This window comes from Gobio gobio, assembly GCF_949357685.1.
Source record: "Gobio gobio genome assembly, chromosome: 10".
Lineage (NCBI taxonomy): Eukaryota > Metazoa > Chordata > Actinopteri > Cypriniformes > Gobionidae > Gobio > Gobio gobio.
Window position 1 is genome coordinate 54,109,210 of NC_137116.1, and position 27,210 is coordinate 54,136,419.

The window sequence follows — 27,210 nt, forward strand, 5'->3', positions numbered from 1 at the left end:
TGCGCACAAAAACTATTGTCGTCGATTCATAAAGTTATTTTAGAACCGCTGTAGTGAGATGGACTTTGTAACGACGTCTTTAGTGCCTTTTAAGGGTCTTGAGAGTGTAAAGTGCCATTGAGCCAATGGAGGCCTTTCAGAGCATCAGATTTACACTAAAATATCTTCATTTGTGTCTGAAGATGAACGGAGGTCTGACGGGTGTCCAACGACATGAGGGGAAGTAATTAATGACAGAATTTTCATTTTTGGGTGAACTAACCCTTTAAAGCATGCTTCTGGCCTCCTGCCCACTTACTTTGTACAGTCCAGTCAAGAAATAATGGATGAAATCGAGTCCCATCCCTCATTTCTTTTCTTGCCGTTTCACATGGAAATGACACAATGTGGTAGTAGGGGAGACCAGGGACAGTTTTTGCTCTTTTTAGCAATACATCAAAAACCATTTATACTGGAATAATCAATTTATTATATTATAAACTTCAACCTATCAACTGAAACAATGTATTTAAAGGGTTACTTCAGCGATTAGCTTTAAGCTTTGTATCAGTGGAAACCCGGTAGTATATTCGAATGATCCCCCTGAGATGAGAGATTTATATATTTTATGTCTGGAATTATTATTATAATATATCTCAAATATTATTATGCAGGAATGAGAGTATAGTTCCTCGCCATATCAGCCTAGAAAATCACAACTTTTCATTTTCCGTCGGTCTTAGTACACGATGTAACTACAGAAGAGTCAAGTTTTAAATAGGAAAAATATTGAAAGTCTTTGGTCATTTTTTGAGCGAGATGCTAACGGTCTAATCAGATTCAATGATCTATGCTAAGCTATGCTAAAAGTGCTACCGCCAGACCCGGAGATCGACTGAATGGATTCGAAAACGGTAAAACTCAACAGTTCAACTCTAGAGGAGTCGGAAAATTAGCCTATTTTTGAAAATAGTGGCGTGTCCGTTTAATATCGCATGTATTGAAAATCGTCTTCACCCATCGTTTGCATACATATCAAGTCCTTGTCTTTTATTAAGCAATGCATTAAATGTTAAATCATTTCTAATCCACATTTGTAGTTTAAAAGCAAAGCAAACTTCTAAACAAACTGTAGGTGTTCACATTCACTTTATTAGCACGTACAGTGATTTTTGGTGTTTGACAAAACTTGCAGTGCAGAGATATGTATTTTTGTACAAGATTTTATGACTGCACGAATATCGAAAAGCATTTATATACTCAGAGCCACGATTTCCTTCACAAATTCATAATAGTCAGATTACAAACCCAGAGGGCAGGGAGTTGGGACAGTGATTAGTACAGAGTGTTTCAAAGCCAAGTCAAGGACAAACAACATCTCATCAAGCAAATGACATTAAGATGGCACACCACTTTAACAGCCAATCAGAGAAAGAGAGGACAGGAAACGCCTAAGCTGGTGTGGTGCTGAATAAAGATCTGATGTGTTGTGCTGTTTAAACCTGTACCATCTTCTGCAATAAAGACATTTCTGAGAGTTTTCCTTCTCGGCCATTTCTTTCAAACAAAGACGTCATTTCTCAAAGAACACACAGATAGTAGGCGTGTAAAACTCACAACTGCTCTGTTATTTGCTGTAAATATAAATTCAATTAATTTGTGAAATTAAATTGACTGGATGAAGCAGGTTCTGTTCGGCCCTTACACTTCTGTTCAAAAGTTTGGTGATCAAAAAAAATACAGTAAAATGGTAATATTGTTAAATATCATTACAACTTAAAATGACTTTTGTTTTAATGTCGTATTTTTACACAATGTGAAATATACAACATCATATATTTTCGATATATTTATTAATGTGGAATATGCAGTTATTTGATCAAATATACAGTAAAAACTAATATTGTTAAATATCATTACAATTTAAAATGACTTTTTTGTTTTAATGTCGTATTTTTACACAATATGAAATATACAACATCATATATTTTCGATATATTTATTAATGTGGAATATGCAGTTATTTGATCAAATATACAGTAAAAACTAATATTGTTAAATATCATTACAATTTAAAAATATTTTTTTTTATGTTGTATTTTTACACATTATATATTTCATGTGAAATATACAACGTTATATATTTATGATATATGTATTGATGTGAAATATACGGTTATTTGATTAAAAATACAGTAAAAACTAATGTTAAATATGATTACAATTTAAAAATACTATTTTTGTTTGTTTTAATACGTTGTATTGTTACACATGATAAATACACATGAAATATACAACATGACATATTTTTGATATATTTAATAATGTGGAATATGGTTTATTTCATGTGATTTCTTAAAGGGATAGTTCACCCTGAAATGAAAAAACCCTGCTGTTGTTCTAATGCCCCGTGTCCTTCTCTTTTTCAGACCTCAAAAGCAGAAATGTTAAAAGCGTCCTGCACGCACGCCTCCATATAATGACAGTGAACGGCGATCAGGCTAAAACTACACGAAAATTACACAAAAATATCACGCAATGATGAAGTGAGACATGCGGCGTATATGGAAAGTGTTCAGGAGGCATAACTATAAGAAACCGTATCATTCAGTCAAAACACTGAGCTCGGCCGTTACTCGGTGTGCGTTCCTGTGAGTGTGTGTGTGTGTGAGCCATCAGCAGCCGCTCACGTACTGTTGTCATGGCAACCACGATAAGCACACACACGCACCATTTTGAGAAATCAGGCTCAGTAGAAACAAACTCTTGTCTCTTCTATAAGGTAAATAATAAGCAATGATACTAATAATAAGGTAAACCTCCTGAAGTAAATTTTGTGTACCGGTTGCCATGACAACAGTGCGTGAGTGACACACACTCACAGGAACGCACGCCGAGCTCAGTGGTTTTGACTGAATGATACGGTTTCTTATAGTTATGCCTCCTGAACACTTTCCATATACGCCGCATGTCTCACTTTATCATTGCGTTATATTTTTGTGTAATTTTCGTGTAGTTTTAGCCTGATCGCCCTTTCACTGTCATTATATGGAGGCGTGCGTGCAGGACGCTTTTAACATTTATGCTCATGAGGTCCGAAAAAGATTGAAGGACACGGGGCATTAGAACAACAGCAGGGCGAATAAAAGATGAGTTTATTTTCATTTCAGGGTGAACTATCCCTTTAAGAAATCTTAATATGCTGATTTGGTGCTCAAGAAACAAGAAATTCATAAGAACAGCATTTACTTGAAATAGAAATTCGTCTCTTTTGACGAATTCAACGCATCCTTGCTGAATACAATTATTAATTTCTTAACCAAAACATAGATAAATTAAAAAAAATAAACCCCAAACTTTTGAATGGTAGTGTATGTAAACTCAATTCCACAATGTGTATTATCAACGGCCTACTATGGTTTAATACGCTAATGTATGTTCATATTAAGGGAAATATTCTGCAACCTGTAATCGAGTTAATTTTCCATATAGAGCTGCAGTTCGGTTCAAAATCATCACAATTGCTTCGCTTACGATCTGAAATGAGGGAAGGAGGTTCTCCACACACACACTGACGGCTGTAGGAAAGCTCGGATTTATGAGGATATATGGATATGACGAGAGCAGAGCCAGCAAACGCTCCTTTAATCTGTGGCCTAAACGCACTCTTGCATGACCCGGTCGATCTGTGGGACCAGCGGCCGGATCTGTCAGTGTTAAAACGCCTGTACAATGTGGCAGGAAAAACAAAAAGCATATTCCATAAGCGGTTATGTGTGTGGAATTTATTATAGAATAACATCGAAACAGAGTAGCATCATATCAGAGGGCCTTGGCAAGCAGGCCGGATTAGATTAGATTTAGGCAGATGATAATGAATGCTGGCGTATCTGAGGCAAGTGAAACTCTCGCTCTGTCTAGATTTCCCTTGCCCTCCTCAGGCTGGCAGGAACTGCAGGATGTGCTGTGCGATCAGGGCGGGGTCATAGGTCAGGGCCCTGCGCTTGCGGCTGGTTTTTTTGGGCGGCGGCAGGTCAGTGTCTATGCGCTTCATCCTCTGCAGGCCGGCGTGTGGCGTTCTGCTGCTCTGGCCTGAGATGATGCCGTCGTCGAGGTCGTCGTCGAGCCTCTTCACCCTCAGCAGTGACTCCGCCTGGGGGGAGGGGCCAGGGGCGGAGTCTAGCGAGCGGCGGGAGCGTTTGAGGGCGGGGCCTCCGGATCGCTCCATGCTGGCCACGCCCACGCTCAGGTCCCGTTTAGCGCGCTGGTTTCCCTGATTGCCACCCGATGCCAAGCCGGAGAGGATCTTCTCCACGAGATACCTTCATAACACACACACACACACACACACACACACACACACACTGACGAGTGTTTGCTTAACGCGCACAGGAAATCAACATATGGACAAAATCATCTGTGCATGCTCTTCCAAAAATGTTTTTTTTTTGTAAATCAAATAATAAATTGCTTTGGCTGTTATTTTAGTATAATTTATATACAATTATAGTTTTTATTAATATTTTGAATTAGTTTTTATTTTTATATTTTCACATTAAAATCTATCTATCTATCTATCTATCTATCTATCTATCTATCTATCTATCTATCTATCTATCTATCTATCTATCTATCTATCTATCTATCTATCTATCTATCTATCTATCTATCTATCTATCTCTTTCATCCATCCATCTCTTTCATCCATCCATCCATCCATCCATCCATCTCTTTCATCCATCCATCCATCTCTTTCATCCATCCATCCATCTCTTTTATCCATCCATCTCTTTCATCCATCCATCCATCCATCTCTTTCATCCATCCATCCATCCATCTCTTTTATCCATCCATCTCTTTCATCCATCCATCCATCCATCCATCCATCCATCCATCCATCTCTTCCATCCATCCATCCATCTCTTTCATCCATCCATCCATCCATCTCTTTCATCCATCCATCCATCCATCCATCCATCTCTTTCATCCATCCATCCATCCATCTCTTTCATCTCTCTATCTACCATCCATCCATCCATCTCTTTCATCTATCTATCTACCATCCATCCATCTCTTTCATCTTTCTATCTACCATCCATCCATCTCTTTCTTCTATCTATCTATCTACCATCCATCTCTTTCATCTTTCTATCTACCATCCATCCACCCATCTCTTTCTTCTATCTATCTACCATCCATCCATCTCTTTCTTCTATCTATCTACCATCCATCCATCTCTTTCATCTTTCTATCATCCATCCATCCATCTCTTTCATCTTTCTATCTACCATCCATCCATCTCTTTCTTCTATCTATCTACCATCCATCCATCTCTTTCATCTTTCTATCATCCATCCATCCATCTCTTTCATCCATCCATCCATCCATCCATCCATCCATCCATCTCTTTCATCCATCCATCCATCCATCCATCCATCCATCCATCCATCTCTTTCATCCATCCATCCATCCATCCATCTCTTTCATCCATCTCTTTCATCCATCCATCCATCCATCCATCCATCCATCCATCCATCTCTTTCATCCATCCATCCATCTCTTTCATCCATCCATCCATCTCTTTCATCCATCCATCCATCCATCCATCCATCCATCTCTTTCATCCATCCATCCATCCATCCATCCATCCATCCATCCATCCATCCATCCATCCATCCATCCATCCATCCATCCATCTCTTTCATCCATCCATCCATCCATCCATCCATCCACCCATCCATCCATCTCTTTCATCCATCCATCCATCCATCCATCCATCTCTTTCATCCATCCATCCATCCATCCATCCATCCATCCATCCATCCATCCATCCTATCTATCTATCTATCTATCTATCTATCTATCTATCTATCTATCTATCTATCTATCTATCTATCTATCTATCTATCTATCTATCTATCTATCTATCTATCTATCTATCTACCATCCATCCATCCATCCATCCATCCATCCATCTCTTTCATCTATCTATCTACCATCCATCCATCTCTTTCATCTTTCTATCTACCATCCATCCTTCTCTTTCTTCTATCCATCTACCATCCATCCATCTCTTTCATCTCTCTATCTACCATCCATCCATCCATCTCTTTCATCTATCTATCTACCATCCATCCATCTCTTTCTTCTATCCATCTACCATCCATCCATCTCTTTCATCTCTCTATCTACCATCCATCCATCTCTTTCTTCTATCTATCTATCTATCTATCTATCTACCATCCATCCATCTCTTTCTTCTATCTATCATCCATCCATCCATCTCTTTCATCTTTCTATCATCCATCCATCCATCTCTTTCATCTTTCTATCATCCATCCATCCATCTCTTTCTTCTATCTATCTATCTATCTACCATCCATCCATCTCTTTCTTCTATCTATCTACCATCCATCCATCTCTTTCATCTTTCTATCATCCATCCATCCATCTCTTTCTTCTATCTATCATCCATCCATCCATCTCTTTCATCTTTCTATCATCCATCCATCCATCTCTTTCTTCTATCTATCATCCATCCATCCATCCATCTATCTCTTTCATCTTTCTATCATCCATCCATCCATCCATCCATCCATCTATCTCTTTCATCTTTCTATCATCCATCTATCTCTCCCTGACTCTGAGGCATTGGTTTGCTTTTGATCCGCATGTTCTCTTTCATAGGTTCACTCGACGCTGCGTCACTTTAATGACGTAATGGGACGCCCTCTGGGTGTGCCGATTGTCTGAAGCCCTTATAGAATCACGCCAATTGATTGGCTGATGGCGCGCACGTCGCCCCACCTGACGTAGTCACCTATATTAGCGCTCGCGCGCGCCATCTGCTCCTCAGATTTCTCTGCCTTCACGAAGCGGCCATTTCATGCCCTTCGGTTATCGATTTTTCTGGCCCAAAAACAGTCGATATTTACCTCAGCACTTCAGCGACCGCGGATTGTGGAACTTTGTTCTCCTTGTGGTGAAGTGCTATGGAATTCCGACGTTGCCCACCGCCGTGCACTCGCTTCATCGCGATCGACGATCCCCACAGTAAGTGTGTTAAATGTCTGGGATTTCCACACGCACGCGACGCGGTTCAGGGGTTCTCTAACTGTAAATACTGCGATAACCTCCTTCTCAAAACCCTCCGCTCGAGGCTCGCGGTTTTTGAGAGGGAGTCATCCGTTTTTCCCCGTCGCGCTCCCGAGGCCGCGCAGGCCTCTCTTGGATCCGCGACCTGGGGTTCGGATGTAGAGCTCGAGGATGTGGAGTGCGAGCAGACGGGCCTCGCCCTTTCTCTCCCTCTCTCCCCCGAGCATGTGCGCGGGACTCCGCCTGTGGAATACTCGCACGATTATCTCTGTCCCAGCCCGGAGGCACGCGATGCGGTTTCCTTCGGACTGGAGGATGTCATTTTCACTGCAGCATCCGACTCCGAGGATTTCGGTGCTGCAAATACTGACGACGCTCTCCCGCCAAGCGGCCAGGAAGCGCGGCCATCAGCGGCGTATGACGAGCTCGTGGATGTACTCGCGCGCGCTACACAGAAGCTCGCGATCGAGTGGCCGGATGAACCCCGCGAAGCTCAATCTTCTCGGTTGGATGAGAGATTCCTCAGCGGCCCTAATTCTAGGCCTCCGCGGAGGAAGCTACCATTTTTCAGTGATCTACACAGTGAGATTTCTAGATCCTGGAAGCAGCCGTTCTCAGCCCGCCTAACTAACGCGGCAGCCGCTGATTTCACTAACCTCGTGGGTTTTGAGGAACAGGGCTATTCCGCTATTCCCGCGGTTGAGGACACGCTGGCCACTCACCTCGCGCCATCTTCAGCTCCCTCATGGAAGTCCCGCCCCCTTCTTCCCACTAAGCCGTGCAGGACCACTTCTGCCCTGATTGGAAAATCCTACATGGCGGCTGGTCAGGCTGGCATGGCCCTTCATACTATGGCCATTCTCCAGGCATATCAGGCGGATGTACTGAAGGAAATGGACGAGGGCACCGGTTTGACGCCGGAAGCTGTAAAGGAGCTTCGTAAAGCCACGGATTTGGCGTTACGAGCAACTAAACACACAGCTCGCGCTGTAGGGCGCTCTATGGCGGGCGCGGTGGCGGCGGAGCGCCACTTATGGCTTAATCTCACTGAGATTCGCGATAAGGAGAAAGTTTTCCTTATGGACGCTCCGATTTCCCAGTCAGGATTGTTTGGGGAGGCGGTTAACACTGTGGTTGAGAAGTTTAGATCTGCAAAATCCCAGTCTGCCGCTCTTAAGCAGTTCATGCCGAGGAGAGCGAGGGACGCTCCTTCCCCCTCCCCCTCTCAGTCCAGAGATCGCCCCTCTTTCAAAAGAGAGTTTACCGCCCGGAGGAGCGACCAGAGTTATCCTCCACCCACCACGGTCTGGGGAGCTCGCGGTCGTCCATTTCCCCGTCAACGTCCTCACAAACGCATCGACCCAAAGCGGCCCAGCAAACCTTCTGCTTCGGCCACTTCGAGTCGCTCCTGACCCTCCGGTCAGAAAAAGGGGAGCTGCAGTTCACGACCGGGGCTGGGTCAGACCGCGCAAGCGTTTCTGCCCGCCCCCCACCAGCTCTCCCTATCCAGCTCTGTCATTTCCGCCGCCCAGCGCGCTTCGGAATACAGAACCGAATATATCCTCGCCTTTTCCGGCGCTGGAGGAAGGAGACGCTCTCTGCTTTCTCCCCTCACGTCTGATTGGCTCACCATCCGCCGCTCGTCCAGACGGAGACACATCCGGTCTTCTCCGGGAACCAGAGCGGCCCAGCCTTCCACTGCCTACTCCGCGCCAGGACGCCACGTGCTCTCCTCTGCGGATGGCCACACCCCCCTCAGAGGTCCAGCTCGACACCCCAACTCAGGTATGTCCACCGCACCTCATCATACCTCCCACTTTGTCAAATTTCCTCCTCGAGTGGAAACTTTTGCCAGGGATATCATCCTGGGTCCTCCGCACGATTCAGTCAGGCTACACGCTTCAGTTCTGTCGCAACCCTCCTCGCTTCGACGGGGTCGCTCAGACGGTAGTAAACAGCGCCTCTCAGGCTTCTGTGCTACAACAAGAGCTCTCTTCTCTCCTCCTAAAGGGGGCAATAGAGGAAGTTCCGGCAACAGAAGAGAAATGTGGCTTCTTCAGCCGTTATTTCCTTGTTCCGAAGAAAGACGGCGGTCTGCGTCCCATCCTGGACCTCCGCCGCCTGAACTTCGCCCTCTACAAAGGGAAGTTCAAGATGCTAACGCTAAAGACTATCTTGTCTCAGATACGTGCGGAGGACTGGTTTGTCACTATAGACCTGAGAGATGCTTACTTCCATATTCAGGTTGTCAGACGACACAGGAAGTTTCTCAGGTTCGCCTTCAAAGGGAAGGCTTATCAATACAAAGTCCTTCCCTTCGGCCTTGCCCTGGCACCAAGGACGTTCACGAAGTGTATGGATGCTGCTCTGGCCCCGCTGAGGCTCCAGGGCATCCGTATTCTCAATTACCTGGACGACTGGCTCATTTTGGCCCACTCCAGGGAGTTAGCCTGTCATCACAGAGATGTCGTTCTTCGACACGTTCAATCTCTTGGCTTGAGAGTGAACACAGACAAGAGCGTTCTTACTCCGGCTCAGCAGACCACCTTCTTAGGTGTTCGTCTGGACTCCGTTCCGATGCAGGCCCGTTTGGCCCCTGCTCGGATTTCCAGTATCACAACATGCTTGGTCCGCTTCAGGCTAGGCCATCATGTTTCTGTGGGTACGTGTCGCAGGCTCCTGGGTCTCATGGCCGCAGCTTCCCCGGTGCTTCCCCTGGGACTGCTCCATATGAGGCCCTTCCTCTGGTGGATGAAACGCTCAGGGGCTCGGTCAACAGGATCGGCCCTTCGCCTATTGAAGGTGTCACGCGGCTGCTTTCGTGCCCTATCAATGTGGCGGGACCCTCTTTTTCTTCAGAAAGGGGTCAAGATGGGGGCTGTTTTCCGTCGCCAAATGGTTACGACGGACGCCTCTCTTACCGGCTGGGGTGCGGTATTCGAGGGCAGACCAGCTATGGGGATCTGGGAGGGGGAAGTTCTCTCCTGGCACATAAATTGCCTGGAGTTGAGAGCGGTATCCCTGGCCCTTCAGCATTTTCTCCCCTCACTCAGGGGGCATCATGTCATTGTCAGGACCGACAATATGGCAGTGGTGTCTCACGTAAATCGCCAGGGAGGATCACGGTCGCGCACCCTGGACAGGCATGCGCGCCGACTCCTCCTGTGGTCTCAGGACAAGTTTTTGTCCCTGAGAGCAGTCCATGTACCCGGAGTCTTGAACCTCGCTGCAGATTATCTGTCGAGACAGAAGCTCCGGTCAGGGGAATGGATGCTGAACCCTCAAACTGTGTCACAGATTTGGGAGATGTTCGGGAAAGCGGAAGTGGACCTCTTTGCCTCGAAGGAGTCGTCCCAGTGTCGGCTCTGGTTTTCTCTGAGCTCTCCGGCCCCGTTGGGGATAGATGCGTTCGCGCATCCATGGCCCAATCTGAAACTCTATGCGTTCCCGCCCATCAAACTGATTCCGGCGGTTCTGTACAGAGTAAGGGAGAGTGGGGCCAGCCTCCTGCTGGTGGCTCCACACTGGCCATCCCAGACTTGGTTCTCGGAGATGGTTCTCCTCCTGGACTCCTCCCCATGGGAGATACCGGTCAGGAAGGACCTTTTGACACAACTTCAGGGCAGGATTTGGCACCCTCACCCGGAGATTTGGAAGTTGTGGGTATGGCCCATCAAGGGCCAACGATACTAAACGCTGGTCTTTCTGCAGACGTTCAGGAGATCATTGCTAATGCGAGAGCCCCCTCCACAAGGAAGCTCTATTCCTCCAAGTGGAGGGTCTTTGAGTCGTGGTGCTCGACTCATGCAGCGGATCCAGTTAACTGCCCGGTTGGTTCAGTTCTGGAGTTCCTGCAGGAGAAATTTGCTGCTGGAGCAGCGGCCACCACCCTTCGGGTCTATGTCGCAGCTATAGCTGCCGGTAGGGAGTCGGACGAAATCCCGCTAGGCAAGCATAGACTGGTTTCATCTTTCATGCGAGGGGTTAGGCGCCTGAGACCGGCACGCTCCCCTGGTATTCCCTCTTGGGACCTCTCCGTGGTCCTTGAAGGGCTAACTTTGGCTCCATTTGAGCCTTTGGAGTCAGCTCCTGAGCGAATTCTGACTCTCAAAGTTGCTCTTTTGTTAGCTCTATCTTCTTTGAAACGAGTGGGCGATCTACAGGCTCTCTCTGTTAGTGGGACCTGTATGGATTTTGCCCCTGGCTTAGTCAAGGTTACCTTAAGACCTAGGCCAGGTTATGTGCCCAAAGTTTTGTCCACGTCATTTCGCTCTCAGGTTATTACTCTTCACTCCTTTCACCCCCCTCCGTTTGACTCGGAGGAAGACGAGAAACTTCATTTGCTCTGCCCAGTTCGAGCGTTGAAGTGTTATGTTGACCGTTCAGACAGCTGGAGGAAATCTAACCAGCTGTTGGTATGCTTCGGTGCTGGCCGCCGCGGGCTTGCCGCTTCGAAGCAAAGGGTTTCCCATTGGGTGACAGAGGCTATTTCCTTAGCTTATGAGGTGCGTGGTTTACCTTCACCTCTTGATATTAGAGCGCATTCTACCAGAGGTGTGGCTTCCTCTCAAGCACTTTTTAGAGGGGCTCTTTTGGAAGACATTTGTGTGGCGGCAGGTTGGTCCTCTCCGCACACTTTTGTGAGATTCTATAGTTTGGATCTCGACATGGCTCCGGGTTCGCATGTCCTGTCTGCTTAACCTAGTCATGTAGGTTATCTGGTGTTCTTTGAGCCAGATACGGCAGCGCTTTAGCTTGGCGTGTTTGGTATATCGTTCCCATTACGTCATTAAAGTGACGCAGCGTCGAGTGAACCTATGAAAGAGAACGTCTCAGGTTACTTGCGTAACCTATGTTCTCTGAGTAGGGAACGAGACGCTGCGTACGCTGCCAAGCTCTTCGCACTGCCGACAGGCTTTCCTTTTCGGCAGAGAAATCTGAGGAGCAGATGGCGCGCGCGAGCGCTAATATAGGTGACTACGTCAGGTGGGGCGACGTGCGCGCCATCAGCCAATCAATTGGCGTGATTCTATAAGGGCTTCAGACAATCGGCACACCCAGAGGGCGTCCCATTACGTCATTAAAGTGACGCAGCGTCTCGTTCCCTACTCAGAGAACATAGGTTACGCAAGTAACCTGAGACGTTTCCGTTACCTGAGCATCTCCTGGTCTTTGTCCTGCTCTCTCTCTGGAATCCTGTTGGTTGTGGGAGCGAGTCCAGCCTGCATCAGCCTCTCCTGCTTGTAGCGGTTGAGTAGAGCCTGAGTAAGCTGAGGATCCAGAATGCCCTGGGGCTTGGCCATGCTCACGGCCTGCTCGGTCTCATCGTAGTCCGGTGGGTACGGCCCCTGGAAATCGCCCTCCTCCTCCTCATCTTCCTCAGGTTTGCCCTGTCCGTTGTTCTGCGCTTCGTTAAGGAGACGCAGCATTGATGCCAGATAAGCTGCTTCCTGCTCCCGCCTCTGATCGTTCTCCACCAATCGCTGGAGGGCCTGTCCTAGACCTTGAGCTCTCAGGACCTCTGGTTGGTAGTAGAGATCATTGCTCCGACTCTTGAAGTCGGCGACGGGATAAGACATCATCTGGCCCTCGTAGGGCCCTGAATCACGCAGGTCTCTTCTGAGACGCATGGCAGAGAGAGGCTGAGAAACAGAGGAAGAGAAATACAGCAGATGATTGGTCAAAAATGTCTCCCGTTTCCATGTATTCCAAATATTTGCCATTGAAATGACTGGGAAAAAGTGTCCCGATCAACCTAAAGTCACCAGATAATATTTGAAATCATAATTGCATTGCATTATGTTGTTTTAAATCCCAAATATTTTACTTATAACATTCATCATTACCAATTGTCACAATTGTACTTTTTTTTTTAGCTCTTCTTTCAAAAACATTTGAAATCTTGTGTCTTTTTTGGCAGATAATTTAACATTTAGATTTCCCCCCCAAAAAACTATTTTTTTTCACTGTTACTGTACTTATCTAGTAAACCTAAAATCTAGTAGGCCTACCTAATGCTCATTTATTATGCAGCTCATTATTATGCAGGTCTTTGTTTCTCAGGACTGATCACATTATTATTCATGAGTTGCCTACTCGCATAAGGCCTGAGTAAAGAAAAAGTGTTTTACAAAATGTAAATGAATATATTGTTTTATGTGAATGAGTAGGCTCAATGATTCTCACATCAGTGTAAAGCAAAAACTCCCAATAATCAAAGGGCTTGTGAACACATATCGATTGTGTGTTTTGAAGCCTTAATTAAAAAAATTATGCATAAACATTATTCTCTCAAAAATACAAGCATGTACATACATGTTGCTCAGATATTATGGTAGCCCAGTTTGTGCTGAATACAGTGTAATTACACTTTTGCCATTAATGTGTTTATAAGCAACTGAAAAATGCACAAATGTCAGAGCATGTCAAAACTTCTAAAGGGCCCCAAAACAGCTCAGACTCCTAGGGGTTAAAGCACTTTATTTACATGCATTGCACTCTTAAAAATCTTTTGTAAAGCTACAGTATATCCAGGGGGGCTGCTGGGGGGTTTTACGTGTGTGTGATATCACAAATCACATTAGGACAACAGATGAAGAGAAACCTCGAAACAAGAAGTGCGACAGGCAGAGAGACTGCATCCGAAACCTAGGCAACTGACTTGTAAGAAAAGACCGTAAAAAAATAAGGTAAGGCAGACTTCTGAGGCAGCGTAACAGTTTAATGATCAACAGCAAAATAGCTCGAGCTTTTGTGGTAACTAAGCCAATATTTAATTACTACAGTAGATATTTCTCGCTAGAAGGAAGTGGAAAACGTTTGTCAAAAACGTACATTTACACACAAACTGACCTGCAAACATAACTTTCAGACGCCATTTTTCTTTTTCAACGGTCACTGAATGGAACGCACAGAATTGTGGGATATCAAAGGCAGCGAAGGATGCATCTATGACGCTTTCAAAAATCCATCAGATGAAGGTCTCTCAGGAGACAGGAAGTGAAGCTAACATTGGATTCGGACGTGCCTTGATGCCTTCCTTCCTTGAAATGTGTCCTCCGAAGCAATGTTAATTTTGACAGCTTTATTTAGTTTTAGTCATAGCCTTTGACTAAAATGCCATTTAGTTTTAGTCATATTTTAGTCACCTGAATTGTTTTTAGTTTTAGTCGACTAAATATCATAAGATTTTAGTCGACTACATCTACAGTAGAATTAGTCGACTGAAATCTAATGAGTTTAGTTAAATTGTAATGTATTAATTGAGCATTTAAGCATAACCGACTGCTACTTGAATAAGTCAAAACTGCCATTTTGACATAATTGTGTTTTTGACATTAAAAATACAGGAAAGAGAGTTCAATCAACTTTCTATTGTTTGTTTATTAAAAACATCTATATAGTTCTTATAATGTTCGATTTCTGTTTTAGTTAGTATATCAGGTTAAGCTAAAGCTTCAAATAAGTTTAAGTTTTTTCTTTAATTTCAAGTAATGAATATGTTTAAATGGTTTTAGTTAACTATTATAACTAGGGTGACCACCCGTCCCGCTTTGCGTTGTACCGCACAGCATTTTCACCCCTTGTCCCGCACGTCACATATTGAGAAAATGTCCCGCATTTTCATCAGTCTGTTGGTTTTTAATTATCATATTAAGAAAACATGCATGCGTTATTTTGCCTTTTTAAGAAAGTATTTCATTTATTCTTTTTGCGGCATCGTTTTTCACCTAGACATATTTAACAGCGCTTCGTCAGACGTAACATCCCGCCTTTCACAAATAGCCTACAACAACAGCCGTTATTAAAATCCTATCCAATGGTTGAAAAGAAAGGAGTAAACACGGTCACTAGTAGGTTGTGACGGCTGTCAATCAAAATGTGGAGCGGATTCGTTCCATGTAGAAAACGAATGGATAATTCGGTAAATTGGTTATATTCTTAACATATAATATAATATATAAGTATAATATATAATATTTCATGTTGCTTTATATTTTATTTGTTCAGTCAGATCTGATGCCTGCTGCCTTTGGGCTCAGTGATGTTGAATTTAAATGACATGTAAAATGTTACATTGTGATGTAATGGTGTTTTCTGGAAGGGACTAAAGAACAAAGTATTTTTATCATCTGAAAGGCAGAATACATATGTTTTTATTAAGTTAGATAGATAGACATTGTGTAACAGTTTCAGGTTATGTTTTAGTGTCGGTAACATGTCCCACATTGTCCCACACAAACTTAGTAATTGTCCCACATTTGGTTTGTTTGATGGTGGTCACCCTAATTATAACCCTGATACTTAATTGAATAATATGTGTCAAATACTGTTCTAGTCTTTCCTCCTGACTATGAATTAAATGAAAATTAAATTAAATACAGTTTGTGTAACCAAAAACGTTTATATATTGCGTGACTTTTAAATATAAAACAAGCTCGAAATACACCGGGACTCTTATTTTGAAATGTCTTATTTTGAAATGTCTTTACTATTGCAGTTCAGATGAGGGAGATAAAATATGCTTTGTTACAACCGTCTAAAACATATTACCTTATAAACATCGTAAAGTAAACATTGTCATTATTCCTCAGCATTTGTTCATAAACAATAACCTGTCATAAATGTGTGTTATTGATTGATTGAGCCGCTCTGAAGCGCTGTCACGTGAGCCTGTAGAAGCTCAACAGCGCCCTGTTTTCCCGCCGTTCGCCAAGCCCCGCCCCCCTTAGTTACTGTTGCGTCGGACGAACAAATGGTCAAACACGACCAGCGCGATAGATTGCCATGACGTAGGTATAACCGTGCGTGTCAATGACCTTTTTTGGAGCAATATCTCCAGATCGGCAAAAGGGATTACAGTATGCAGTGGAGGGATATTATCAAAATATAATGAAGGAGACATGACTATTGAGGCTAATGCTTATGGTCTCAAGCAAAATCTGAGAAACCCCATGACCTGTAACATTACCTTAAATGCAACCAGCACAGCCTTGTGGACCAGTCATGCTCTTGCACTGCCGGGTAAGTTTTCTTTCATATGGTATGGTCTATTATTGTCTATTGTGAGTAGCCATTTTGTTCAAATAACGTTACCTGATCCAACGTCTTTCTGTGATGTGATTATACAGCGCGCGCGCCTCCACAACTGAAGAGCACGCGCCCGCGCTCACACCAGGCTAATGTTGAAGAGAGGAAATTTCATTTTTCTGAGTTATGAAACTTTTTTATTTCATAACAAGTAATGAACATAATGTTGGAATAATGACACAGACATAGGCTGGCTACACCATCTCACCTTGACAGCGTATGTCCTAGGCGTCAATTTATTTTTCTGAGGTGATTCTTACACTTTACAACAAATAATGAATAGCTTTTATAAAACTGTATAAGTCCTGGTGGCCGTTGAGAGTTGCCATGAAAACGGGGAACATTCAAGCTGCTGGAGAGGATGTGTGGACATTTCTCTCGGTTATATATAGCCTATAAAAAAAGTTCTACAACTGCTTCAAATTGGTTAAGTAACATTACCCACGGTCGTTAATTAGTTTTGTTAATATTTATACCTTTGTGATTATGGTATCTTTACTTAATCATCTGAAATATTTATGCGTTTAGTATGTATATAGCCTAACGTTAGTAATGATGCTGAGCAATGTTTGTCGGACCTGCTCACATAGTAACGGTTGCTATGATGTGTGATTGGACAATGGCCAGCGAAAGGCTAATTCAAATGTGCTCATCATTTACACAGGACATCAGTTCAACTTCTGACTGGATCGCTTCCCTAACATTTTCCTCTCGTTTTTATTCGTCGACCAAAATGACAGTAGATTTTCGTAATAGTTTTTCTCACCCAAACCTGGTTTTTATTTCGTTATCGTCTCGTTTTCATCAGAAGGCAGCCTTTTCCAGTTATTGGACGCAGCCAGAGGCTATGGATTTCCAGTAATGGTGGAGCGGAGGACGGAGTTAACGTTAATCTGCGTAATAGTAAGTCGATGGTAACTTAGATGGAATGGGGCTCTCCATTCATATATAAATGTTTATGTTTATAATGTGGTCTAACTTTACTCTGTATGTCACTGCAAGATTAGTTTCGTTGACAGTTGATGTGTCTTTGGTGGACGGAGTTTTGTAGATTTGTGAAATTACATTATAGGTTAAAGATGCTGTAATCGATTTCAGTCATTGTGGCAGTTTCCGTTAAAATAATTTGAATTATTGTTAGCAGGGCTTGACATTAACAACCGGCAAATGCGGGTGGATTTCAGCAGTGGCGTGTAACGTGTTCTCAGTAACTACTAAGGCCTAGTCTGTACATGGTATGTTTATAAATTGAGTTTTTCCCTCCGTTAAAAATAAATCGCGTCATCTTGAAGCCAATACGGAAGTGACTTAAACTGCAGTTCATGGACTGGCCACTAGAGCAGAGGTGGACAAAGTACACAACTCCATTACTTGAGTTAATGTAAAAGTACTACTGGTTAAATATTACTCCATTACAAGTGAAAGTTGTAAAGATAGATTTTTACTTAAGTAAAAGTACAGAGGTACTTGCTTTTAAAAGTACTTAAGTATCAAAAGTAAACGTAAACGCATTATTTTATTATTGTTGCATTGTTGTATGAAAGCACGCTGTTCCATCATGGTGGTTTAGGCCAGTCATGCTCAATCTGACATGCTAGCATACCTTGAACTCATTTAAATACTTGCTTAAAAGTTACAAAGCTCTTATCAAAGTTAAAATCATACTAGAAAAGAAAGGTTTCTACATTGTGTTTATTTGACAGGATTATGTAAAACACATTTCTGAAAGGACTTTAGTTAACATTATTAGCCCAACTACGTTTTTGCATGCTAACTAACATCATTGTCGTACGTTAGCTATGCGTTAGCGCTCTATCCACAAGGCTATGGCGACTTGGCGGGTAAATCTATAAAAATAATTTGACCAACCATATTTCATACCAATGTTAATTTTGACAGCAAATTGTGATTTAGTTTTAGTCAGTCTTTTGACTATAACATGTTAGGCATCTGAATTGTTTTAGTTTTAGTCTAGTTTTAATTAACTATAATACAATTTTAGTAGATTCAATAGACTTAAATTCAGTACTTGTGGTCTGGCGTCTGAGAGGCAGCTTTCTGTGTGCACTCTTTCAGACTTATCCACGTCTGCTCTTCTGAATTTTAACTTTTAAGTATGACTATGTTTGCACGCACTGCGTCTGGGAACTGCCGCCTTCTATTTTGCCATCAATTGATAGTGTTCAAAAAATACTTGGAAATCATTGAACTTCATGTGATCCTACAAGAGTGATTACTGATAGGCTGTCTACAAAAAAAAAAAAAAACTAATCACGTTTTAAAGAAGAAAACAAATCATCCACTGTCTTTCAAAGCGGCTACGACTTTCTACTTCGAGGGCCTTGATAGAAATGTAGTGGAGTAAAAAGTACGATATTTGTCTTTCAAATGTAGTGAAGTAAAAGTCATAAGTTTCCAGAAAAAATAATAAAGTAAATGTACTCACTGTCCACCTCTGCAGAATCTCATTGAGCTCATGTTAAAATGCCCAACTTTACAGCAGAAGAACACATGTTTACAGTCTGGGACAAATTGTGGTTTTGGTCTATACGGCTAATTTTGCCCTTCATGACGACTGTGAGGAGGTGAATTTTTGTATTACTCATTCATTTACATTATATAAAGCCTTAAAGCTCTGCATAATTAAGGGCGTGGCCACTTTGAGTGACAGGTGGATTGCCGTTTGTCTGCTGTCTGTTAGTCATCACCTCAGCTCCGCCCACGTCCCGCCTCTTTGCCTATTTGCTATTTTCTGTTAAAATGACTGAAATCGCTTGCATCATCTATAGCAACAATGATGGAATGGTACCATTCATATAGTATAAATGTTTACGGTCTGTATATGACGGTAAGTTTGTGATGCATATTTGTCTGGGTATGAAATTGAATTGATTACAAATGGTTATAGATGCTCTATTTGCATTGTTTTAAAAGGTTTTAGCGGGAAAAGACTGAAATCATACACCCCTTGCTGCACTTTTTGCATTTCTTGTTTTATGAAATTTAATCGTAGCAATTAGACAAACTGAATGCCGAATGTCAGTAAGATGGGAAGATGTTATGGTAGATTTGTAGAACCTCCCACTTCAATATGACACTTTACATACTAATCATTCATGCATTCGACACAGTTGGCCACATTTCATTCAGAGGAAGCATTAGTAAGCACGTTTTCCTCTCCTCTCATCTGTTCTCATCCTCACACCTCGTCTCCATGAGTCAAGCACACTATTGAGAGGAAAAGAAAGATGCTTTGCAGGAAGCAGAAATCACTGTGCATAGCAAGCACATTCTGACAGTGTGAGTAACCAGCTCCTCTTCAGAGGATAGTAGTTCTGCCACTGGCTCTGATGATCAATGTCCACCATTACTGATGGGAGACCTGCGTCTCAGCAGTGATTTATGGTCTAGGGAGCCTTGAATGTGTTTCTCATAGCCACTGAACAGGCCAGCTCAAGCCTGAGGTTATAAACGGAGAGCTGAGTCATGACATTGTCTTCACCGCAATTATTTTAAAGGGCAAAGTGAGTGCAGTGGTGTTCAAAAACTACCCTCTGTGCAAGATTTGTGTTATTGTACATCATATTCTGCATCGCCAGAATGAGAAATGAAATGTTTCTGTGTTGAGTCACTTCTTCAGTCTGAGCTTTGTGTGGGATTTCAGGGCTGTTATGATTCATAATAAATGAGGCGGATAGTTGCGTATGAAACTAAAGGAACTGGGTTCCTCTGAGTTAATTTAATGACTCACTCTAGCGCATTATGACGTCTGTCGCGCCCCGGACGTACAATCTTGTGTGACGTACGGTGTGTGTGTGTGTGTGTGTGTGTGTGTGTGTGTGTGTGGGTGGTGGGAAGGTCTTGATCATATCATGAGTTGAAGTGGTGTTGATGTCCTCCGGTTCCTAACCATCTGCTCTACTCCGCATTACTGCGCCAATGGAAAGATTTATAACATGAACAACTATCTGAGAAGTTACAAACATCCTCTGCGAGTTAAACTTTACAGTTGCGTGTCATTGTAAAACGTGCTGGAGATGAATAATAATGGTGTAAACTAGTGGTGGGCATAGATACATTTTTTTTAATCTAGATTAATCTCACCGTAATGTTGGAATTAATCTAGATTAAAATGGCTCATTTGAATTCTGCCGAAGGCATTCAGAATATGTGTGCTCGTAAGTGATCGTTTGTCTTTTTGTAATTTGAATAATAAATAACTTCTGTCCCTTTAAGACCTGACGCACGCATGGATTCCAAACACTGTTCCTGTGAGCTGATTACGACTGTGTTTACGTTAAAACTCACCAAGATGGGCATTGAGACATTTTTGAGTGTATTTGACCATTAATAAGCTGGAAAAAGGAGCTCATTTTTGCATTTGTATGTCAGAGGCGGCTTTATTGCGGTATGTGTGTGTGCACTTCATATGCGAGCGCAAAATCTGTGGGAATTAGTAGACTTAACCCCGCGCAATTTTTTTATCGCCCGATAAGAGTCTCACGTTAACGCAGCATCTTAACGCCGATAACGGCCCACCACTAGTGTAAACACAATGTTTACATTAAAACATTTTACAGTACATTAACAGTTTAAGTGTAACCCAATCAGTGTTGTTATTGTTAACTAAAACTAAAATTAGTTTTCAGTAATTTAAATAAAATAACATTATAATTAGAAATGTAAAAAATACTATTATTGTTGTCACAATTCACCAGTGTGTGTGCCCGTGATCACTAGGGCTGTGTATTGCTACGATACGTATCACGATACAGGGGTTACGATACGATATATTGTTATATATTGCGATATTGTAAGAGGCAATATATTGCGATATTTTTTTTGTTGAGAGATCTAATTTAAAAGAATAAAGAACACAACCATGTGTATAACCTGACAAGTAACTATTTTATTTAATTAATACAGTATAATTTATATCACTAATCACTATTTTGTGCAATCTAAGTAAAGGGAAATAGTAAAGTGCAGGATTCTTTGTGTATATGTTTTAAAGATTCAAAGTATAGCGGTTTTTAATTTCGAAACTATTTAACAACAGAAAGTGCATAGTCCATTCCATGACTGAATGACTGTTTGTTTTATTTTTAATACTGTAAAGTTGTTTGCTTTTAAAGCAATCTATTATTGTATAACGTGCTATTTAAAGTACTGAACTGCAGAGCTGGTGCATCCACATCCACATCACTATGATCAGATGCTTCCGTTCTGCTGCCAATTCTGTTGTGTGTTTATTTAGAGGAAAACGTGCTGTATTCTATCGAAACGCTTCTCTGCAGCGCGGATGACGTCGGATGTTAAGCGAGCTCTCAGATTCAACGCGTTTCCCGAGTATTGGATTTTAACTTGGCCTATTTTGCAAACAAAATGACTCTTGTCGATTTCCTTAGTGGCTTCTTTATATCTGAAGCCAAAGACCGCGGGAGCGGAATAATTATATCGTCTTGTGAGCTGGGTTTGCTAATACAAACACAAACACACGCACCTTCATCTCACGCTTCTCCGTCTGCACGTCAGTTTACGTTAGGTAACACTGCCATCTAGCGGTTGGGTTTTATACAGTCTGTGGTTTAAACCCAAGACGCAAATCTTGGATGTAAATACATAAATATCGATACAGTGTTTTTGAGACTCGATACAGTATGGCCAAACATAATATTGGGATATTCACATGTATCGATATTTTCTTACACCCCTAGTGATCACCACCAGATGGCACTCCAACCCCTGTCATTCTATCATAGACTACATTACCCATAATCCTTTGCCTGGACTCATTAGCACTCACTGCTTACACCGGTGTCTCATTACCTCATCACCTCTGCCTATATATACACAGTGTTCTCTCTGTCATTCACTGCGAAGTCTTGTTTGTTGTATTACTGCATTTCTAAGTGTTTTCCCTGGTTTCTCGCCTCTTGGTTTTTGATAACTCGCCTGTTCCGTGGATTACCCGTTTGCCTGGCTCTCCTGGCTCTCCTGGCTCTCCTGGCTCTCCTGTCTTGATTGCTTGCATGTGTATGACCTTTTGCCAGTTTCATGACTACGATTGTGGATTATCCTTTAATAAAGCTGCGTTTTGATTCTCAGCCTTTGTGTCTCAGAGCAGTAACGTTACAATTATTAATACTAGTGCTGTCAAAGTGATTAATCACATCTGACACAAGTTTGTAAATGTATGTATTAGGGATGGGGCCGATCTGATCCAGTATCGGTATCGGTACCGATACCAGCTTAATTCACGTATCGGATTTTCCCGATCCAACCTGCGGAGAAATCCGATACCCATGAGCCACGTCTGCGCTTTCCAAAAGTGATTCCCGCCGGCTTGTCTGCTAGCTGGCTGCAAACTATGGAATGGATTTCCTGAACGGAGGCGCGGCTCAATGAGACACAGAGTTATGAGACACGCCCCACTCAGGAAATCCATTCCGCAGTTTGCAGCAGGATAGCATTGAGCAGCATTGTGGCTAGCCAACATGTTAGCTGTGTGGAAATACGTCACACTGGAAACACCGCAGAGAAAGACAATGTTTGCAAAACCGTAATTCAGAGAGGTGGAAGCTCCCTCGCGTCGTACAACACAACGAACGCAATCAAACATTTAAAAAAGCAGACAAGACTAGGGTGACATTTAAGACACTTTGCACTTATTATGGTTTTCTCAAAAGCCATCTGTTATAATCATGTTGCGCATTATAACCAATCACACGTGTTTATATTGAGTTTATGAATATAATAATCAGAGGCGTTCAGATTAGCGTAGTTTTGTTCAGAGCGCGCGGCTCTCACTTTCGCTGAAATCTACACTCAAAGCAGAGATAAACGTGCGATGCGCGCAGGAGATTCACTCATCATACAGTGATTGACAGTTTTTGTTCTATTTCAGCACCGAATTTTTTTTCAAACAAAACACAGCAGAACCACAGCGCATCTGATATGACTGGCATTGGGTTGGCTTGACGTTGGCGAATCTAGGGACCGTCTCTAAAGTTACATACAACATTGGTAGGCTATACACATTTCTAACTTAAATGGCATTTGAAGAGAATGACTTAGTCATAAAACTGACTGTAAAGTGTTCATCTAGGTGTTAGGTATGATGCACACCTTTTGGATTTTTGATATTTAATCAAATAAACTATCAAATCATATGAAAATATATGCTTTATTTCACTAGAATACTGTATGGGCTCTTACACAAAAAATGCTAGGTTTAAATGTGTCATAGCTGATAGAACACTGATGAGAATATTGCTTGAGAATATATTTACAGATATAATATTAGAGATTTATGCATTATGCGTTACCATTGACGACGGCCATTATAAGGAAGGAAATCCCACAGAATCTAGCTTAAAAAAGTGCTTAGAGCTGCTTGATTTATTTTTTGTTTGTTGATTTTCAAATATAAATTGATAACCGTGATAATTTGGGTCACTATTATGTTCATATCATACTTGCCTGTTGAGTGGAGTTTATGTCAGCATCATATAAAATCAACAATAATGATAATGATAATATTAAAGCAAACACAGCTCTGGTATCGGAATAGTATCGGCCGATATCCAAATTCAGGTATCGGGATCAGATCGGAAGTGAAAAAATGTGGATCGGTGCATCCCTAGTATGTATGTTTGTGTGTGTGTGTGTGTGTGTGTGTGTTGTATGTATGTATATACACACGCTCACGCACACAGACATTATATATTTACAAACCTTTTTGTTAGATGCGATTAATTGTGCTTTAATCGATTTGACAGCACTAATTAACACTAATAATAATTACTAAAATTAAGCTAAATATGAATATAAAAAAACATACTAATAAAAATAAAATCACATTAATTAGGAATGTTGCCTTGGCAACTGACTGAAATAAATACTAACATTAATACTGAAAACAATTACTAAAACTGAGCTAAATAGAAGCTAAAAACAAAGCTAAATAGAAACAGAAACGAATAAAAATAATAAAAGCACATAATAAAATTAAAATGCAAATTACAAACTGAAAATATAAAATTAAGATTTAGAAGTTAATGCAAAAACTGCCTTATGTGAAGTTTACATGTTTGCACACAGTGTGTTATCTGAGTGTTGATTATTATATCTAAACATAAACAGCAGCTGAATTTAGGCTCATAGTTTGGGCTCTGTCCTTTAATATTATAGTAATGTGTGAGTAACGAGTAAAGTTTACAGCTTTATCTTTAACAAACTTTTAGTTATAATTGAATTAATTTAAGGACAGACACAATTTGTTCAACCACTGTTTAATAAAAATAAATAAAAAGCAATTTTGTAAAACTGCTGTACCGATCCGTCAGTTTTGTGTACTGTTACACCTCTAGTATGGATGTGAGGACTGAGTGTGCTCTCTGAAAGCTGTTGCCATGGCAGCGTTCCTCCTCCGCTTGGGTTGTTTGTTCTGCTAATGAGATTGTGCTTCCTCCCCTATTGATTTGATCCTGTGTTGTCCTTCAGATACGGCCCATAATCCTTCACACATTCCCAAAATCTCTGGCTTTTACAATCAGCTCTGAATCGGCGAAGACGCTGTCCGTGGTGCTGAAACCCTGACGGCAACAGATGCGCAAAACAAACTCTACCAGCTACTTTAATTCACAACAGACTGCCATTTTAATGATAAATACTGTAAAGGGATCAAAATTCAATCTTGTAACCCTAACAATAGATGTTTAAAATCACAGACCTAGTTTTAGTTAATGACAACCAACAACCAATGCCGTCTCTCATCATAAAACAACACAGAGCTCTGTTATTAAACAATGCATGCGATGTTTAATGTGATCTCTAGTTGTTTGCAAGAGCCTTTCAGAGAAATGTCCAGAATTCAGTCATGATTTATATGTGCTCTGTTGTTGCCAGGCAATGATGATTTGTACGCCCTATTTCACGCCATCTGGCTCGAGTGATCTCCATCAGTTCGGCAGAAATTAACACGCAGCTAAGAGTAACGTATATAAAACACGTTGGTGTACTTTCTCATATTCACAATCATCCATGTGCATGATTCATAAACAAATATGCGACATAAAACAGGGATGTCCCCTTTAAACAGAATGAAATCAACATTTACCAGCAAATGCAAACCCTTATTCTATCTGCATAGAGGCAAAAAGAAAACATGCTAAATTTGTAGCTATAGAGAAATCCGAGTGAGTTAAGCATTCAGTCTCACCAAACACGCATGATGAGGGTCTGATGTAGTGTTTGGTTTACCTTTGCCTCTGGTGTGAGGATCTGGAACAGCGTCAGAGAGAGGAAAAGCAGAACAGAGCTGGTCAGAAGGCCCGACATCCTGGAAGAGAGAATGTAGCTGCCTCTGTAGTGAAGAGATGCGCTGCCACTGAACACCAGCGGAGAGATGGCAGACACAGAGGGAGAGAAACAGAGGGAGGGAGGGAGAAGAGGAGGAGGAGCTTCACTGTAACTCTGAATACAGGGTTTTTCCTGCATTGAACATTTTTTGGCGGCCGCCAAGACAAATTTTTGTCCCGCCAAAGCCTTATTTGATGAGTTATTGTGATTTATGAGTGATGTAGAATAGATACTGCTGCACTTGTGATCAGTGTTGGGGTAGTTACTCAAAAAAAGTAATTAGTTACTAGTTACATCTGTAAATTGTAATGAGATTACTTTACTAGTTACTGTATTTGAAAAGTAACTTCACCACTTATTACTTTACTTTCCCATTTCTTAATTTACCGTGTAGAAATATGGACAAACATCATATGGCTCTATGGCAGTGTTTCCCCAAACAAACAAAAAGGACTACTGTCAAATAAAGATAATAATAAGAACAAATAATTTAAATACAAGCAGCAGCACAAATAAATACTATTGAGCAAAGACACTAATAAAACAAACAATGCTTTTCAGGTTTTTCAGGTACGTCTAACATTAGTTTTCAGGTACAGAAATGGATCAAATGTAAAATAACATTGCATATTTGACTGTATAAATTAAAGATTAATCCTATTAAATTTACAAAATCTATTCAAGAGCAGTGAGTGATGTCCTTGTCTTTTGTTGTTTGACATTAAACAGACAGCAGTAAAGGCTACTGCCCCTTAAAGACCTAATGTTCGGATATTCGTAGTTTTAAGGCATATAAAGACCATGTCTGCTAGGATACTCATCAAGATGGGCATGTTGACATAGTTTTTGTGTGAGTTTGTCCGTTCAAGAGCAAAACTTTAAAGAGAACTCAATATTTGCGCGCTGTGAGACGTGTGCGCGCTTTCGGATGAGTGCACAGACACAAAATCTTCTCACAGCGCGCGACTTCTCATTTGTGATGACGGCGAAAATGACTGGTGTTACGACCCAAAATAGGGACCAACATAAGAGCCATTCAGGAAGGTATCAAAACAAGACATCAAAAGGCCAGGGCAATAAAAAAAATAAAAATAAAATTTATTGGCAATGGAAAGTAACAGAACAAACAACGATATAAACGTACAGAACTTAAAATAATGACTGGTGAGCTAACTAATCTAAACTACAACTCAGAGTAAATGCTTTCCTAACTCCCGAGAAACACAAAAGAATCTTCCGGGTCAGCTTACTTGCCTATGCTTTCCCGCTAACCTAATATAACTAGACAAATGAAACTCACCATCCTGTACAAAAGAAACCACAAACTCCAAAACCACAAACAACAGGTTTCCTGAGGTAGGCCCCAAACTGAAGTGCCACCAGCAGCTCTTAAATAGGCAGAGGCCTCAGGTGTTAGGAATCATCAGGCTCCGCCCCCATCCAATTGGCAACTATGCTCAGGAAGAAAAGAAACCAAGAGAAAGAGCAGGGGCTCGTCAGCATCGCAGATTAAAAAGGTTGAAAGTATACAATCTCAGGCGTTAAGAATTTGCTGTGGTGCTTTTAGGACATCTCCAGTTGCTGCATTACAGGTGGAAATGGGAGAAATGCCTGTGGTATATAGGTGGCAACAGTTGAAAATGGTTTATTGGATATCAGTAAAAGGACACAAGAATAGCCACC

General features: G+C 41.8%; 1 protein-coding gene across 3 annotated transcripts; it reads right to left on the reverse strand.

Moving 5' to 3' along the window:
* Positions 1 to 1,110: 1,110 nt before the first annotated feature.
* On the reverse strand, positions 1,111 to 25,551 carry pcsk1nl (proprotein convertase subtilisin/kexin type 1 inhibitor, like). Of its 3 annotated transcripts, XR_013817259.1 has the most exons (5): positions 25,429 to 25,551; positions 12,229 to 12,716; positions 3,599 to 4,301; positions 2,049 to 2,352; positions 1,113 to 1,911 (listed from the first exon to the last, which is right to left on the reverse strand). XR_013817259.1 is itself a non-coding variant. In XM_079826232.1 (3 exons), the coding sequence occupies exons 1-3, from the start codon at positions 25,504 to 25,506 to the stop codon at positions 3,917 to 3,919; spliced, it is 951 nt and encodes a 316-aa protein (XP_079682358.1). In that variant the 5' UTR covers positions 25,507 to 25,551; the 3' UTR covers positions 3,194 to 3,916. The 3 variants fall into 3 exon arrangements, 1 of the variants encoding a protein (XP_079682358.1); XR_013817258.1 differs by having other exon boundaries at positions 1,111 to 2,352; XM_079826232.1 differs by lacking the exons at positions 1,113 to 1,911; positions 2,049 to 2,352 and having other exon boundaries at positions 3,194 to 4,301.
* Positions 25,552 to 27,210: the final 1,659 nt, after the last annotated feature.